The sequence below is a fragment of the Nerophis ophidion genome, linkage group LG06, assembly GCF_033978795.1.
Source record: "Nerophis ophidion isolate RoL-2023_Sa linkage group LG06, RoL_Noph_v1.0, whole genome shotgun sequence".
Taxonomy (NCBI): Eukaryota; Metazoa; Chordata; class Actinopteri; order Syngnathiformes; family Syngnathidae; genus Nerophis; species Nerophis ophidion.
In genome coordinates, this window is record NC_084616.1 from 62,716,956 (window position 1) to 62,735,335 (window position 18,380).

The following is an 18,380-nucleotide window of genomic DNA, read 5'->3' on the forward strand; positions in this document are numbered from 1 at the left end:
TGGAACTTTTTTTCGCTGACTGTTTTTGACTTATAGATTTTGTATAACTTTGGCTCTGGAGGTTTAAAAGGGAACATTATCACAATTTCAAAAGGGTTAAAAACAATAAAAATCAGTTCCCAGTGGCTTGCTTTATTTTTCGAAGTTTTTTCAAAATTTTACACCTCCCGGAATATCCCTAGAAAAAACTTTAAAGTTCTTGATTTTCGCTATTTGCGATGTGACTGTCCATTTCCCTGTGATGTCATACACGGCTGTCAATACAAACAACATGGCGGTTACCACAGCAAGATATAGCGACATCAGCTCGGGTTCAGACTCGGATTTCAGCGGCATAAGCGATTAAACAGATTACGCATGTATTGAAACAGATGGTCGGAGTATGGAGGCAGATAGCGAAAACGAAATTGAAGAAAAAATTGAAGCTATTGAGCGAATAGCTATTGACGCTATCAGGCCATAGCATTGGTGTACCTAATGAAGGGGCCCATAGAGTGGCTGGCTTATTAGCATCGCCGGTAAAATGTGCAGACCAAACGATCAGGGCTTTCGCATCTTGTGACACTGGAGCAACTTAAATCCGTCGATTGGTAAGTGTTTGTTTCGCATTAAATGTGGGTATCTAGTTTCAAATGTACATGCAGCTAGCGTAAATAGCATGTTAGCATCGATTAGCGTAGCATGTTAGCATCGATTGGCTGGCAGTCATGCCGTGACCAAATATGTCTGATTAGCACATAAGTCAACAACATCAACAAAACTCACTTTTGTGATTCCGTTGACTTTATCGTTGCAAATGCATCTGCAGGTTATCCATAGATCTCTGTGCCATGTCTGTCTTAGCATCGCCGGTCAAATGTGAAGACACTTTGGTACATTCAATGGGGGACTGGCGGCAGGTTTCTTGCCAGTGGTGCAACTTGAATCCCTCCCTAATAGTGTTGTTACACCCTCCGACAACACACTGACGAGGCATGTCTCTAAGGTTCCAAAATATAGTCTAAAAAAACGGAAAATAACAGAGCTGAGACCCGGTGTTTGTAATGTGAAAATGAAAATGGCGGCTGTATTACCTCGGTGATGTCACGTTCTGACGTCATCGCTAAAAGACCGATAAACAGAAAGGCGTTTGATTTGCCAAAATTCACCCATGGCTTCACGGTGGAAGAGGGGTTAGTGCGTCTGCCTCACAATACGAAGTTCCTGCAGTCCTGGGTTCAAATCCAGGCTCGGGAACTTTCTGTGTGGAGTTTGCATGTTCTCCCCGTGAATGCGTGGGTTCCCTCCGGGTACTCCGGCTTCCTCCCACCTCCAAAGACATGCACCTGGGGATAGGTTGATTGGCAACACTAAATTGGCCCTAGTGTGTGAATGTTGTCTGTCTATCTGTGTTGGCCCTGTGATGAGGTGGCGACTCGTCCAGGGTGTACCCCGCCTTCCGCCCGATTGTAGCTGAGATAGGCGCCAGCACCCCCCGCGACCCCAAAAGGGAATAAGCGGTAGAAAATGGATGGATGGACCCATTTAGGGTTCGGAAATCGGTTAAAAAAATACATGGTCTTTTTTCTGCAACATCAAGGTATATATTGACGCTTGCATAGGTTTGGTGATAATGTTCCCCTTTAAGAGTAGTCCAAATAAAAGCTTTACTAAGAATCTCATCTCTGCGTCTGAGTCCACTCCTTAGTCCAAGCCTGACACTTTGGGCATATTTCATTCAGCTAACCTTCAAAAAAATTTACTTTTTTTGTTGCATAATGTAATCTTCAAATTTAATAACAAGACCCACAAAGGTCCAAAGTCTCCCTAAGGGTTAAAGCTGTGTTTCTCAAATAGTGGGTAGGGACCACCTGTGGGCTCGTGGTGAGGTGTCAAAGGTGTCGCGAGTAGCAGTGAGGATTTGTATTACTTTTGTCAACACTCTAGTATTCATGCTAGAACTATAAACATTCCTGCAGCGAGGAGGCAGCAGTGCTCAATCAAAAAAACAGACTTCCTGTTGTACCCTGGCACTGTAGTAAGTACGCAAGAATACACATACTTAGCTAAAGGAGGTGGAAAGATATAGAAGTTTGTGACAGGAATGACAAAGAAGAACGGAGTTGTCAGCCGCAAGAAAACATGTGATGATAACCGGAATAAAATGATAAGTACCATGAAGCATACATAGTCTTTGGATTCATCAAAACTACAGTCGGAGATGAGAAAAGTGGGTGTTTATGCCATTCTATTACCTTTCGCAACATCCTATCTGTGTGATACGGGTTTTTCTATGCTCACTGCAGTAAAAACAAAGTGCAGATCACATCTTAACACTGAGCAAACATTAAGGGTAGCAAGGTCAAGTTTAAAGCCCAGATCTGAAAGGATGTACAGTGAATAAATACCTCACTGCAGCCACTAAATAGAAGCATAATCATCTCCTGTTTGTTGTTGCTGTTTGGAGGTTTTCTGTGGATCCGGCAGAGGGATGGCAAATAACATTGAGGTTGTATGTGTTCATATAAAACAGACAAAAAGCTGTAAAATAAGTGTGTAACAATGAGTAACGGTTAGTTGTGTTTCATATTTTTTTCATAATTTCATTCAACCTGCTCAGTGACCTTGTGGTTAGAGTGTCCGCCCTGAGATAGGTAGGTCGTCAGTAGAGATGTCCGATAATGGCTTTTTTGCCGATATCCCATATTCCGATATTGTCCAACCCCTAATTACCGATTCTGATATCAACCGATACCGATATATACAGTCGTGGAATTAATACATTATTTTGCCTAATTTTGTTGTGATGCCCCGCTGGATGCATTAAACTGTTGTGATCCGGCTTCCGGATCACACATTTCTAGTATGTTTAGTCCCTTTTTGTATTTTCCTATTATGTTTTGATCATGTTTTGGGACTCCGCCGATCCCTTTGCTAGCGCACTTCCTTGTTTACATTCATCACCATGGCTACCTAATTACGCCTCCCGCACGCACTCCGGTCACACACCTGTTTGTAATTATGTTCTTTGTATTCAAGCCCATCTATTACCTTAGTTCTGCCTGGTTGGTTCGTTTGCTCTATGCAACAGTTGCGTTGTTTATTCCCTTTTGCATTTCAGCCTGCTAATTCTTAGCTCACCCTCCGCGCGCTCGGCTCGCGCTTCTGTACCTGGGACTCTGAACTCTGCCTGTTGCTCGTATTAGCATTTAGCTTTCCGTGCTAAGGCACGCCTTTGTTTTGCCCGCGTTGTACAAGTGTTCTTTTGTTGTATTTTATAATTAAAACTTGCTCCTACCTCCATTCCTGCCTGCTCCAGTCCTTAGCATCGAGAGGTGAAATTCCTCGCGCATCCAAGATGCGTCCCCAACGTAACATAAACAATGTAACAAGGTTTTCCAAAATAAATCAACTCAAGTTATGGAAAAAAATGCTAACATGGCACTGCCATTTTTATTATTGAAGTCACAAAGTGCTTCATTTTTTTTAACATGCTTCAAAACAGCAGCTTGGAATTTGAGACGTGCTCTCCCTGAGAGACCATGAGGAGGTTGAGGTGGGCGGGGTTGGGATTGGCGCGATTGAAGTGGTGGGGGGATGGGGTTGTAGCGGGGGTGTATATTGTTGCGTCCCGGAAGAGATAGTGTTGCAAGGGTTTCTGGGTATTTGTTCTGTTGTGTTTATGTTGTGTTACTGTGCGGATGTTCTCCCGAAATGTATTTGTCATTCTTTTGTGGTGTGGGTTCACAGTGTGGCACATATCTGTAACAGTGTTAAAGTTGTTTATACAGCCACCCTCAGTGTGACCTGTATGGCACTTGACCAAGAATGCCTCGCATTCACTTGTGTGTGTTAAAAGCCGTAGGTATTATGGGATTGGGCCGGCAGGCAAAGGCAGCGCCTTAAAGGTTCATTGGTGCTCTGTACATCTCCCTAAGGCCGTGTACCACTCTGTACAGCGGTGTTTTAAAAAGTCATAAACTTTACTTTTTGAAACCGATACCGATAATATCCGATATTACACTTTAAAGAATTTATCGGCCGATAATATTGGCAGCCCGATATTATCGGACATCTCTGGTCGTGAAATCAAACAAAAGTCATACAAAACACTATAAAAATGGGACCCGTTATCTCCCTGCTTGTCACTCAGCATCAATGTTTGGAATTGGGGGTTAAATCCCCAAAAAGATTCCAGAGCGTGGCCACCGCTGCTGCTCACTGCTCCCCTTACCTCCCAGGAGGTGAACATGGGGATGGGTCAAGCGCAGAGAGTAATTTCACCACACCCAGTGTGTGTGACTGTCAGTGGTACTTTAACTTTAATTAAAAAAAAAAATGTTCTTGAAAGTTTGAAATATTTCAGAGTCCAATGCTTTTTTTAAACTGTCTTCTAGCTAGACCATACGCTCAGGGAAAATACATGAAAATATGCACTTTTATGCCTTCTGATATGCTACAATGGAAGAAATACTTTAGCAAATATTGCAAAAAAAGCAAAAGGTCATTGGAATAGGACATTGAAAAAAAGTAATGGTGACAAGTAACTTGTGTTTACATTTTAAAAACATTTTTAATGTAACTATGGGGATTTTATAAAAATGCACAGCCCAGTAAATCATTTGCACTTTTTCTGTGTAATGAGAATCACACGGACTGAGCAGTCTTATTTAAATGTTACACAGTGACTTAATGAACTTAAGAAGGAGATTGGTTGAATTTGTTGAAACCACAGTGGTTGGCGATGTCTTTTGTACATTATGTAATATTGGCTCATATTACAAATATCACATCTTGTGGTTATGTTGATGTTAAATAGCAGACAGCATCAATAAATGATCAATTATCACGCTACGAACATGACGCTAATACCAAGAAGGTCTCGGAGTGGATGCAGGTCCAAGGCCAGCGGGAGAGAGTTTTTTCTAAGGGATTTACGGATGGTGAATAATGCAAACAAAACTTTAGAATGTCTCAGGGGTTCATTCAGGAGGCTCTGTGGATTGATGGAAGGCGTTTTGAATCCAAAGGAAAAGGCTGTTCCTGTTCCAGCGGTAGAAAATGGATGGATGGATATATATATATATATATATATATATATATATATATATATATATATATATATATATATATATATATATATATATATATATGTATATATACATGCTTCATCCACTTCCATGTTGTTCGTATTTCCTCTGGGAATCTGAATTAAGTTAATTTCCTTGTGTGTTGTTCAAGGTTTGTGGGACCTGTTTTCATCTTTTATTAAACAAAAATGATACAATTAATTAATCTTTCAAACTGAGACTCACTGACTTTGGCTCATTTTCTGCAAAGAACATAAATCAAAATACATTTAATGACCACACACCATACAACCCCCCGACACATTTCTATTACACATAAGATGGACCCCGAGGTTAATATAAGTGTGGAATTTGATGTTCTGTGTACCACACACACACACACACACACACACACACACACACACACACACACACACACACACACACACACACACACACACACACACACACACACACACACACACACAGCAGGCCTAGAAAGGAGGAGGGCAGAGTGTAGGTACACAGAACATCAGAGGGTCAAATGTGCGAGAAAATGAGAGCAGATAGTGTTGACAAACAATGTTGCAAACTTGTGTGGGAACCGCAGGTGCAGAAACACAAAAGAAGAATCCATGTTGGGATGCAGAAACTGGCAGAGAACATTTTCCTTGCAAAGTTCATATTGTTGTTACAGATGTTTACCTTATCCCAATAAACATCCGTTCAATATTTTAACATAAAAGCGTTTGATTGTGGGGCATTAAAAGCTACAAAATGCAACGGGTCCATCAGACCCACAAACGCTGGCTGAGTAACAACAACATGAGCATTACACAAGGGGTAAATTAATCTCTCGTCCTTTTTTTCTTCCATTGATGCACTTCAAAAGGATCCGTTCTTTTAATATGTGAAGCAAATAAACGATCTCCTCTTAATTACATATTTTGATGTGTTTTTTATTGAATGATATCTGCCTCCGGTTTATATCCCGCAGTTTGAGACTGCCGCATGCGCAATATGAAGGGTCCCCTCCGGAGGCACACTCCAACTAAAGTGATTAGGTTTCCAATCGCATAATCCAGGTGTGTTAGTCCGATTTTTCAGAAACTGAACATGATCGGATTAAGGATGGGTTGAATGGAATTGATTAACGTGGACCCCGACTTAAACAAGTTGAAAAATGTATTGGGGTGTTACCATTTAGTGGTCAATTGTACGGAATATGTACTGAACTGTGCAATCTACTCATATACATTTCAATCAATCAATCAATGGGTTGTAGGATGCTTCTTTAGAGACAAACTATTCGGGAAATCGGACTAATTTAGTGCATGGACAGAGACTGACTGACAAATGGTGAAAATACAGGTCTTGTATTAGTTAAACTGCCCATTTGCTGCTATCGGGGGCTTTTGGAGCACTTGGGCGCCAGTCTTGGCATGACCTCTGACAGCTTTTGAGAAGAAGTGGACATGTCAAGCGCCTGTGGGGTACCCAAAGCACAGAATGATTTACGGTAACAGTTTATGGCTGGGGGCAATCACACTCTCCCCTTGTGGCAATGTGATTTTATTACTTTTTTTCTCAATCACTCCCATTTTTCTCAAACCCCAAGGAGTTTTGACCTGATTTTTGCCTGTTATCGTCATCGCTGGCGGAACTGTAATATAAGGAAGTATCTGCTGGTTGACAATTACACATTGAAGGAAGTGTATTCATGCTCAAGTATGGTCGCTTACCTCATTCTCATTTTGTTGATGGGAAGGGGGGTCTATCAGTGCCAGCTGGATCACAGTCTTCCAGACTTGAGAGTAAGGACCACTTGCTGTCAGTTTAAACTGGACCGGCTCATTCAAGGATGCTCCTCCTGCTCCTCGGGCAAATATGGAACCATCGGTCCGCACACCGAAGTTGGGATCGCTGCTCTCGAAAACCACTGCTTTGTTCCCCACGCAGTCATCAAACTTTACTGTAGAAGAGAACAGGAACACTTGACTTATTTTTTTCTGTAAGCAGCTCATTTAAGTGATGATTAATAACACATACATGCACACACACTTAAAAAAATCACAATACCATGTTTGATTATTTTTCTTCATTAGTTATTTTGAGGTGAAACCCATTAAAACGATAATCACTAAAAGAAGGAAATAAAACATGCAAAAAAATGTGGTATTTCGGTTTTATACTGCAGGGCACTAATTTAATGAGGGCAAGAGAAATCAGTAATCACACCATTGTTCAAGGCTGGCCAAAAATAGGCTTCTAAAATATTGTTTAGAGTAGGTTGAGCTGCAAAAAAATATATATATATTTGTAACTAAAAAAGAAATTGCAACTAAAACCGTATAAAAAGAAGTAGAGTTTTATTATAAAAAATATTTTAATGCAAACAAAACAAGCATTTTGATGAAAATTAAGGTCAATTAGGCCCAGTAAACCCTGCGACCCTGTGAGGGACAAGCTGTAGAAAAGTATGGATGGATACAATTTTTTTCAATCAATCAATGTTTACTTATATAGCCCTAAATCACTAATGTCTCAAAGGGCTGCACAAACCACAACACAAACCACTACGACATCCTCGGTAGGCCCACATAAGGGCAAGGAAAACTCACACCCAGTGGGACGTCGGTGACAATGATGACCCAGTTTTTATTTCAAATACATTATTTTTGTTTGCAAATCTACTGTTTGCATACAATACACAAAATTGTCTGCATATGTATTGTCCTAATGTTTCCAGGCTTGAACTATTGCCTTTTAAGACGGATAGAAGAAAATAAGATATATAAATATACATATGACTTGGCATTACAATACGTGTCATGCTTGTCAGGAGAGCTGTGGAGAAAATATTGATCTGATCCCTGGCCACATAGTAATTAATGTAAAAGAGCTTGTATGATCAAAATAAATTGCATTATAAATACAAGTGTGTGCATGATTATGGTTGTATTGTTTTTTTAGTCTTTAATGACTGACTGAAGTTATGTTTCTTCACATGTATTGGCTGTGTCCTGGCTTGTAAAATTTTTAGGGTCGTATTTTCTAAGCCATTTCCTTTGTATTGGAATTCATAATTGCTCTTGAAAGCGACGTTCATATTGAGAAGGGTTACGCCAAAGCAGGGGTCACCAACGCGGTGCTAGCCCGTTAGGACCAGATGAGTAGCCCGCTGGCCTGTTCTAAAAATAGCTCAAATAGCAGCACTTACCAGTGAGCTCCCTCTATTTTTTAAATTGTATTTATTTACTAGCAAGCTGGTCTCGCTTTGCTCGACATTTTTACTTCTAAGAGAGACAAAACTCAAATAGAATTTGAAAATCCAAGAAAATATTTTAAAGACTTGGTCTTCACTTGTTTAAATAAATGCATTTATTTTTTTACTTTGCTTCTTATAACTTTCAGAAAGACAATTTTAGAGAAAAAATACAACCTTAAAAATTATTTTAGGATTTTTAAACACATGTACCTTTTTACCTTTTAAATTCCTTCCTCTTCTTTCCTGACAATTTAAATCAATGTTCAAGTATTTTTGTTCAATGTAAAGAATAATAAATACATTTTAATTTAATTCTTCATTTTAGCTTCTGTTTTTTCGACGAAGAATATTTGTGAAATATTTCTTCAAACTTATGATTAAAATTCCCCAAAATTATTCTGGCAAATCTAGAAAATCTGTAGAATAAATGGGTTGAACTTGTATAGCGCTTTTCTACCTTCAAGGTACTCAAAGCGCTTTGACACTACTTTCACATTTACCCATTCACACACACATTCACACACTGATGGAGGGAGCTGCCATGCAAGGCGCCAACCAGCACCCATCAGGTGCAAGGGTGAAGTGTCTTGCTCAAGACACAACGGACGTGACGAGGTTAGTTCTAGGCGCAACGCCGTCCTTAATGAATTTTAAATCTTATTTCAAAGTCTTTTGAATTTCTTTTAAAATTTTTGTTCTGCAAAATCTAGAAGAAATAATTATTTGTCTTTGTTAGACATATAGCTTGGTCCAATTTGTTATATATTCTAACAAAGTGCAGATTGGATTTATAACATGTCATAAAAATTCTAAAATAAATCTTACTAATGATGTTCCATGAATTATTTTTTTAATTTTTTCAAAAAGATTTGAATTAGCTAGTTTTTCTCTTCAATTTTTTCGGTTGAATTTTTAATTCTAAAGAGTCGAAAATGAAGATAAACTATGTTTCAAAATTTAATTTTAATAATTTCGTGTTTCCTCCTCTTTTAAACCGCCGGATTAAGTGTTTTTTTTCATCATTCATTCTTTACAAAAAACCTTCCGTATAAGGAAAAAAAATGTACGACGGAATGACAGACAGAAATACCCATTTTTTTATCTATATAGATTTATTTATTAAAGGTAAATTGGGCAAATTGGCTATTTCTGGCAATTTATTTAAGTGTGTATCAAACTGGTAGCCTTTCGCATTAATCAGTACCCAAGAAGTAGCTCTTGGTTTCAAAAAGGTTGGTGACCCCTGCGCCAAAGGATAGTCGCCTTTACTACGCTGTGGAGCAACGTTTTATCCTCTCAATGTAAAAGCAGCCGGCCAGACCCTTAATCTACCAATGGTAAAGGGATGAGTTAATAAACCTATGTGGCTCTGTAAAGTATTTGGTATTATACATGAAAGCTTTGCCCTTTCCTATCATCCAAACTCACTAATGGGGGAACTCTTGCAGTGACTCAATGGCAATATAATTAGATTGGGCTATTGGCATTCCCTGTACTGACCATGCTGCTTTTACTTCACTACTTGTTGACTAAACTTTTTTAGCTCACTATCACTCGACGCTGTCACTGTTGCTCTGTGATGCGAACATTCTAACTTGGGCAGCAAGCAATCTTGCTGGACAATTACGATGAAGACCTTCAAAAAACATTTGACAGTATTTTTCGGATTATAAATCGCTCCGGAATATACGTGGCACCGGCCGAAAATGCATAATAAAGAAGGAAAAAAACATTTATACGTCGCACTGGAGTATAAATCGCAATTTCGGGGGAAATTTATTGGATAAAATCCAACACCAAGAATAGAAATTTGAAAGGCAATTTAAAATAAATAAAGAATAGTAAACAACAGGCTGAATAGGTGTACGTTATATGACGCATAAATAACCAACTGAGAAGGTGCCTGGTATGTTAACATAACATATTATGGTAAGAGTCATTCAAATAACTATAACATATAGAACATGCTATACGTTTGCCAAACAATCTGTCACTCCTAATCAATAAATCCCATGAAATCTTCTTCCTTTATGTCACTAGTAAACAACTCTGCCAACTCCAAAGGTATGCGCCGCTTCCTCTTGTCGTTTTCTGCTGCATATTTCACTACATCCAGCTTGTAATCTGCAATACATGATTTCCCTTTCGGTGCCATTTTTGTTCAGCCCTTCTTGGTGTTTATAAGTTACCGCCAACGATGAAATGATCCATTTGAATAGCTACGGCAGTAGCATATAGCATATAGCAGTAAGCATTCCATGACCCACAATGCACTTCTGCCATGACCCTCCCCCGCCAATTTGTTATTGGTTGACGTGTGTGTGACGATTGCTGACATTTTCTACGTCTCTTCCGTGAATGATATAAATAATATTATTTGATATTTTACGGTAATGTGTTAATAATTTCACACATAAGTCGCTCTGGCGTATATGTCGCACCCCCGTCCAAACTATGAAAAAAACTGCGACTTATAGTCCAAAAAATACGGTACTAAGATGGATGAAAGGGTGTGAAGGTGGGTGAATTAGTCAAGTTTGTTGTTTGTAAGCACATGCCTAAAATAACTTAAGCTGCATTTAAAAGTTGATGGAAAAATGTTTAGCCATTAAACATCCATACACTTTATAACCCGACTAGTCAACTAATTCTTAAAATATTCGATGACGAGTCGACAATTAAAATAGTCGTTAGTTGCAGCCCTAATATGGATTTTGTACATTCTTTGTATACTTTGTCGGGGATTCTCCAAGTACTTTGTCTTTTTCCTCCATGCCCAAAACATGCCCTTTAGGCTAACTGGAGACTGCTCGTTTTGATTGAATCCAATTCAGTTCAATTTAAATAGTGAAGTGAATTTACCGCCAACGATGAAATGATCCATTTTAATAGCTACGCCAGTAGCATATAACAGTTAGCATTCCATGACCCACAATGCACTTCTGCCATGACCCTCCCTCGCCAATGTGTTATTGGTTGACGTGTGTGTGACGATTGCTGACATTTTCTTCGTCTCTTCCGCGAATGAGATAAATAATATTATTTGATATTTTACGGTAATTTTACTGTAAAAGCGAAACGTGTTCCAATCAGTTTTCTAGCCGTTCATAGAGTTTCTACTTAAATGGATTTTTTATTCATCACTCCAAGCAACGTTTGTAAGTTTTACAATATAGCTAAAACAATTCTTACTTACTGAACCGTCCCATGTGCGATGTCTGTAGGCGTGTTGTCATGCATATTTGTATGTAATGTATTTACCCTAACGCCGTTAGCATTAGCTAATATGCTAACACATTTACGAGTGTCTGTTAGTATCATTGGGGTTTCACGGTGGAAGAGTGGTTAGTGCGGTTGCCTCACAATACGAAGGTCCTGAGTAGTCTGGGGTTCAATCCCGAGATCTTTCTGTGTGGAGTTTGCATGTTCTCCCCGTGACTGCGTGGGTTCCCTCCAGGTACTCCGGCTTCCTCCCACTTCCAAAGACATGCACCTGGGGATAGGTTGAATGGCAACACTAAATTGGCCCTAGTGTGTGAATGTGGGTGTGAATGTTGTCTGTCTATCTGTGTTGGCCCTGCGATGAGGTGGCGACTTGTCCAGGGTGTACCCCGCCTTCCGCCCGATTGTAGCTGAGATAGGCACCAGCGTCCCCCGCGACCCCAAAAGGGAATAAGCAGTAGGAAATGGATGGATGGATGGATTTTACGGTAATGTGTTAATAATTTCGCTCCGGAGCATATGTCGCGATTTATAGTCCGAAAAATTCGGTAAATGTTACAAATGCAACCTGATGTTATGTTACAAGCTTAACTATTATAAAATGACACTCCATTAAAACAAATACATATAACGTTTTAAACATGTTTAAATCTGAACACATTGAGCCTGAGATATTAGGACGAGCTAAAATAGGAGATTAGATACAATTGGTATGATATAATCTGTGCATGAACTATGCCACTATACATTCTGTTGGCATCGACTTTTAAAGCAATTTGCTGCAGGCAGAGATGGGCGATTGGTATCACAATGTTTCCTGTTGTCTTTTGAAGTAAGGATACAGATATATGTGCAAGATTAATGCCAAGGTGAGGATTTATAATGGTGGATTGTGCAACAGTGGCATGATGATTGTTGTTCACCCACAACAATGAAAAGTATCCTCACAGAGAACCGTTCCAATTAGCAAAAAAAGACAATGCCAAGTTGCCTCCTGCACCAATCCATAGCAACCCCCAAAAGCACTCCAGGTCGATGCCGCGAAAAAAGACCTTATGAGACAACAACTGAGCAGGGCAGCCCAACGGCAACGCGCTTCAAATAAACATCATTGGAAGCAACGGGATGGAGGTTGAGCATTGATCTGCTGCCTCGATGTTCAGGCAGCCAGACAGTCACATCTCTAAAATGCTGCAAATATTACAAAGTAATGTGCAGCCCGTGACAGCAGTGGGGTTTTTTTACCTAAAGGCTGCTCAACTCTGTATATTTGGAGCAGACTGATAATTGAGGATGTGTAGCAAAGCCTTCCTTCTTACTACGCTGTGAAGTAGAACACACCATTTTAGACAAGAAAATACACAAGAAAAAGTCGCTAAGACAACTGGAAAGGCTATCGAGATCAACTCAGAAAAAAAAGGGTGGAACTCAGAAAATGGTTTGAATTTCAGAAAATGGTTTGGATTTCAAGATTGCACATAATCACGTTTCATCAAACATATATCAACGTTGTTGCCCTAGAGTAAACTGGGTAACACATGGCATACTGACAAAGGTTAACCCATTGTTACTATAACAATCTACAAGATTAATATAGGTTGCCTCTCTCTCTTCCCCTCCATCTCTTCCGGTATTCCTTTTTTATGTTTTTATTTATCTTTCTAGTTATCATTATGTATACGTATTGTTCTATTTGAACAACTGTATTGTTGATAGAGGTAAACTATTGGTATTGTTCATGATCAATAGCGCTTTTTCTATTGGTATTTGTATTGCTCCATTTGTAGTGCAAAATTGCTCATTGTCATTTCTATATTATTATTTATTACACTAACTGCTTCTTTGCTATCACTTTTGCGATCATATTTGTGCATATCGTATGTGCTGGTGTTGTTCTATTGTTGTTTTTGTTGCTATTGTTGTGTTTGCTGTTGTTGTTTTTGTCTCTCTGTCTGATCCCCCTCTTGTCCCCACAATTTCCCCTCTGTCTTCCTTTTTTTCTCTTTCTGTACCCTCCTGCTCCTGCGCTCTGCAACAAATGATAATATAAATACATTTAATAAAGTCAAATTAAATAAGGCAATAAGAGAAGTATCCTACACTTCTCTTTTGTAAAGTAAATCCAAACAGGCGATATTGGCATCTACATCTACTATATGATTTGCCTGAAAAGCTGGACAGGACAAAAAAAAAAAAACATTTCAAGATTGCTGATTCGTTCATTTTGTTGTCAATAAATAATTGATCATCCAATCTTCATGCGGGCCCTCTCCACCAAAGTCCATAGCTCAACTCGGTGAGTCTTTTTTTTTGCCAGTTTAGTCAATCAGGGTTTTAGTTTCTCACTGTCGACGTGTGTGAATCTGGCCCCCCTTGTCATTGCCGTTCATTTGTGCTATGTTTGTGCTGGCTTGTGTCCTAAACTATTTCATTTGTTCTGCTGATGTTTTCAATGTAATTCTAAAATAAATTTTCTGATCAGTGATGTCAACCAAACATAACCAACAGCAGATCAATGCACAACATACTCACAAAATTAGGCAATTTTTAGAACCAACGTTTGAGTTTACCAATGCATATTTTACCAGTTATTTTATTAAGCTTAAAAATTCAGTTTAGCTTCCCCTGTCGTCAATGAGCAATCATAGGGTAGCTTTAAAGTGTCCTGCTTTCTTTAAGAAACTAGGCAGAAAAAAAACAGAAAAGAGTTGTGACATATTGTGGCAAAATGGTGAACAACAGGCTGAATAAGTGTACGTTATTTGACGCATAAATAACCAACTGAGAAGGTGCCTGGTATGTTAACGTAACATATTATGGTAAGAGTCATTCAAATAACTATAACATGTAGAACATGCTATACGTTTACCAAACAATCTGTCAATCCTAATCGATAAATCCCATGAAATCTTCTTCTTTGATGTCTCTTCTAAACAATTCTGCCAACTCCAAAGGTATGCGCTGCTTCTGCTTGTCGTTTCCTGCTGCATATTTCACTGCGTCCAGCTTGTAATCTGCAGCACATGATCTCCTTTTCGGTGCCATTTTTGTTCAGCCCTTCTCATTTTTTATAAGTTACCGCCAATGATGAGATGATCCATCTTAATAGCTACGGCAGTAGCATATAGCATATAGCAGTTAGCATTCCATGACCCACAATGCACTTCTGCCATGACCCTCCCCCGCCAAATTCTTACTGGTTGACGTGTGTGTGACGATTGCTGACATTTTCTTCGTCTCTTCCGCGAATGAGATAAATAATATTCTTTGATATTTTACGGTAATGTGTTAATAATTTCACACATAAGTCGCTCTGGCGTATATGTCGCACCCCCGGCCAAACTATGAAAAAAACTGCGACTTATAGTCCAAAAAAATACGGTACTAAATGGATGAAAGGGTGTGAAGGTGGGTGAATTAGTCAAGTTTGTTGTTTGTAAGCACATGCCTAAAATAACTTAAGCTGGATTTAAAAGTTGATGGAAAAATTTGAGCCATCAAACATGTGTACGCTTTATAACCCGACTAGTCAACTAATTCTTAAAATATTCGATGACGAGTCGACGATTAATATGGTCGTTAGTTGCAGCCCTAATATGGATTTTGCACATTCTTTGTATACTTTGTCGGGGATTCTCCAAGTACTTTGTCTTTTTCCTCCATGCCCAAAACATGCCCTTTAGGCTAACTGGAGACTGCTCCTTTTGATTGAATCCAATTCAGTTCAATTTAAATAGTGAAGTGAAGTGAATTATATTTACATAGCGCTTTTTCTCTAGTGACTCAAAGCGCTTTACATTGTGAAACCCAATATATAATTTTTACATTAAACCAGTGTGGGTGGCACTGGGAGTGTCTTGCCCGAGGACACAACGGCAGTGACTAGGATGGGGGAAGCGGGGATCGAACCTGCAACCCTCAAGTTGCTGGCACGGCCGCGCTACCAACAGAGTTATACCGCCCAACATTATTATAAATTACTTTATAATAATAATAATAATAATAATTATAATAATTATAATAATGGATTAGATTTATATTGCACTTTTTTATTATTAGATACCCAAAGCGCTCACAGAGCAGTGGGAACCCATCATTCATTCACACCTGGTGGTGGAAAGCTACATCTGTAGCCACAGCTGCCCTGGGGTAGACTGACGGAAGCGTGGCTGCCAGTTTGCGCCTACGGCCCCTCCAACCACCACCTATCATTTCATTCATTATTCATTCACCAGTGTGAGCGGCACCGGGGGCAAGTGTCCTTCCCAAGGACACAACGGCAGAGATTTGGATGTCAATAGGCGGGGAGCGAACCTGCAACCCTTAGGTTTCTGGCACAGCCGCTCTACCCACTACGCCATGCCGCCCCCAATTATCCATGAGGAACTACTATAGGTGTGAAGCACCGTCAATTAGCAATGCGATGATGATAGGCACACAAATGAATGTCAATCACACACACACACACACACACACACACACACACACACACACACACACACACACACACACACACACACACACACACACACATGTGGCACCACTGCTCAGATTTCACAAAAAAAATACCTTTACAGTAGCACCTCAACTTAAACTCCAGATTTGTTCCACGACTGAGTTTGTGACTCGAAACACTTGCAAAGCAAATCGGCCCCGCCGTTTGAAATAAACTTAACTCAATTTAATCCGTGCTTGTACCTCCCAAAAAAAACATTGTTTATATGTGTCGCGTGTTTGGGTGGCAAACAGTCAAGGGTAAACCGCCTCTTGCCCACAGTCATAAATAAATGATAAATGGGTTGTACTTGTATAGCGCTTTTCTACCTTCAAGGTACTCCAAGCGCTTTGACACTACTTCCACATTTACCCATTCACACACTGATGGAGGGAGCTGCCATGCAAGGCGCCAACCAGCACCCATCAGGAGCAAGGGTGAAGTGTCTTTCTAAGGACACAACAGACGTGACAAAGTTGGTACTAGGTGGGTATTGAACCAGGGACCTTCGGGTTCCACTGCGCCACGCAGTCAGCTAGAATAGGCTAAACTTACTCACGTCACCACACATTGAAGGAATCACATATTATCCATCCATTTCTACCGCTTATTACCTTTGGGGTTGCGAGGGGCGCTGTTGCTTATCTCAGCTACAATCGGGCAGAAGGTGTCGTACACCCTGGACAAGTTGCCGCCTCATCGCAGAGCCAACACAGATAGACAGACAACATTCACACTCACATTCACACACTAGGGCCAATTTAGTGTTGTCAATCAACCTATCCCCAGGTGCATGTCTTTGGAAGTGGGAGGAAGCCGGAGTACCCGGAGGGAACCCACGCAGTCACAGGGAGAACATTCAAACTCCAAACAGAAAGATCCCAAGCCCGGGATTGAACCCAGGACTCCTCAGGACCTTCGTATTGTGAGGCAGACGCACTAACCCCTTCCTCCACCGTGCTGCCCATCACATATTATCCTTTAATAAAATCATACAAAAGAAAACTCTCCAAACAAATCTCATCAGACACACATTTAAACCCACTGAAGACAGGATGCAGAGGAAGAGCTGAGCTGGAGAATTGGGAAGACTGTGAGTGGATGGGCACTAGGATTTAGAGTCTGGCTCATGTCACACTAGAATGGATGGGTTGCTCAGATGGTTATTAAAACAGGTTAATTGGGCCGGCCTCCCAAGAGATGGCGGCAGATGGACAGATAGAATGGGGTGGGCGAGAAAGAGAGAGCAAAAGGACTAAAATGAGGGAGCCATGGTTCTCACAGAGGGGCAGGTTGAAGAAATGGTTGCAAAAATCTGAGTATGGCCGCTGATTAGAGCACCACAGGGAGGGTGCAGTCTAATCAGAGTAGACCGGCGCTCTACATTGAGCTTGGCCCTCTGCGAGTGACTAAACATAGCCAGGTCCACTATCCATTACAGCGACCATGAGGGGATGACAAATGTGTGTTGGAAGGTCATTCAAAGCAATGTTAGAAGCCCATCACAGAGGCTGTTGGATGTTTGAAGTCCATCATAAAGAGTGGATCTACCATTCCTTCCTCAGAGGCGCCCGATAAAAGATAATGGGTCTGCTCCTGTTACAAACCTGCTCCCAGGCTGTGACACAACCCGAGAGTGAGCATAGGCTGTCAGAAATTCTAACTTTGTGCAAACATCGAGAGCATACCAAAGAAGATGATTATTATCTTAGGTACATCGAGAGCATACAAAAGAAGACTATTATTATTTTAGGAAACCCTCCCTGAAAATACAATATTAACAATTTAAACCAGGCATTAAATCATATCTGCATATACAGTATCGTGATGTTTTGTGCATATTTTCTTTGCAGTAATAATCGTAAAAATGGGGTTACTCTTCCATTTTGACTTGAGGGGGTAGGATTGTCCATCCATCCATCTTCTCCCGCTTATCTGAGGTCGGGTTGCGGGGGCAGCAGCCTAAGCAGGGAAGCTCAGACTTCCCTCTCCCCAGCCAATTCGTCTGGCTCTTCCCGGGGATCCCGAGGCGTTCCCAGGCCAGCCGGGAGACATAGTCTTCCCAACGTGTCCTGGGTCTTCCCCGTGGCCTCCTACCGGTTGGACGTGCCCTAAACACCTCCCTAGGGAGGCGTTCGGGTGGCATCCTGACCAGATGCCCGAACCACCTCATCTGGCTCCTCTCGATGTGGAGGAACAGCGGCTTTACTTTGAGCTCCTCTCGGATGGCAGAGCTTCTCACCCTATCGCTAAGGGAGAGCCCCGCCATGTGGAAGTAGTGTCAAAGCGCTTTGAGTACCTTGAAGGTAGAAAAGCGCTATAAAAGTACAACCCATTTATTATTATT

The 18,380-nt window shown here is 40.5% G+C and overlaps 1 protein-coding gene across 1 annotated transcript in view; it reads right to left on the minus strand.

The window, feature by feature from the left end:
* Positions 1 to 18,380, minus strand: part of LOC133555082 (cadherin-4-like) — a 669,978-nt gene that overhangs the window by 205,379 nt on the left and 446,219 nt on the right. The window contains exon 5 of the mRNA XM_061904548.1: positions 6,791 to 7,020. Within this exon, the coding sequence (XP_061760532.1) occupies positions 6,791 to 7,020 (230 nt within the window). The remainder of the gene's footprint in view (positions 1 to 6,790; positions 7,021 to 18,380) is intronic.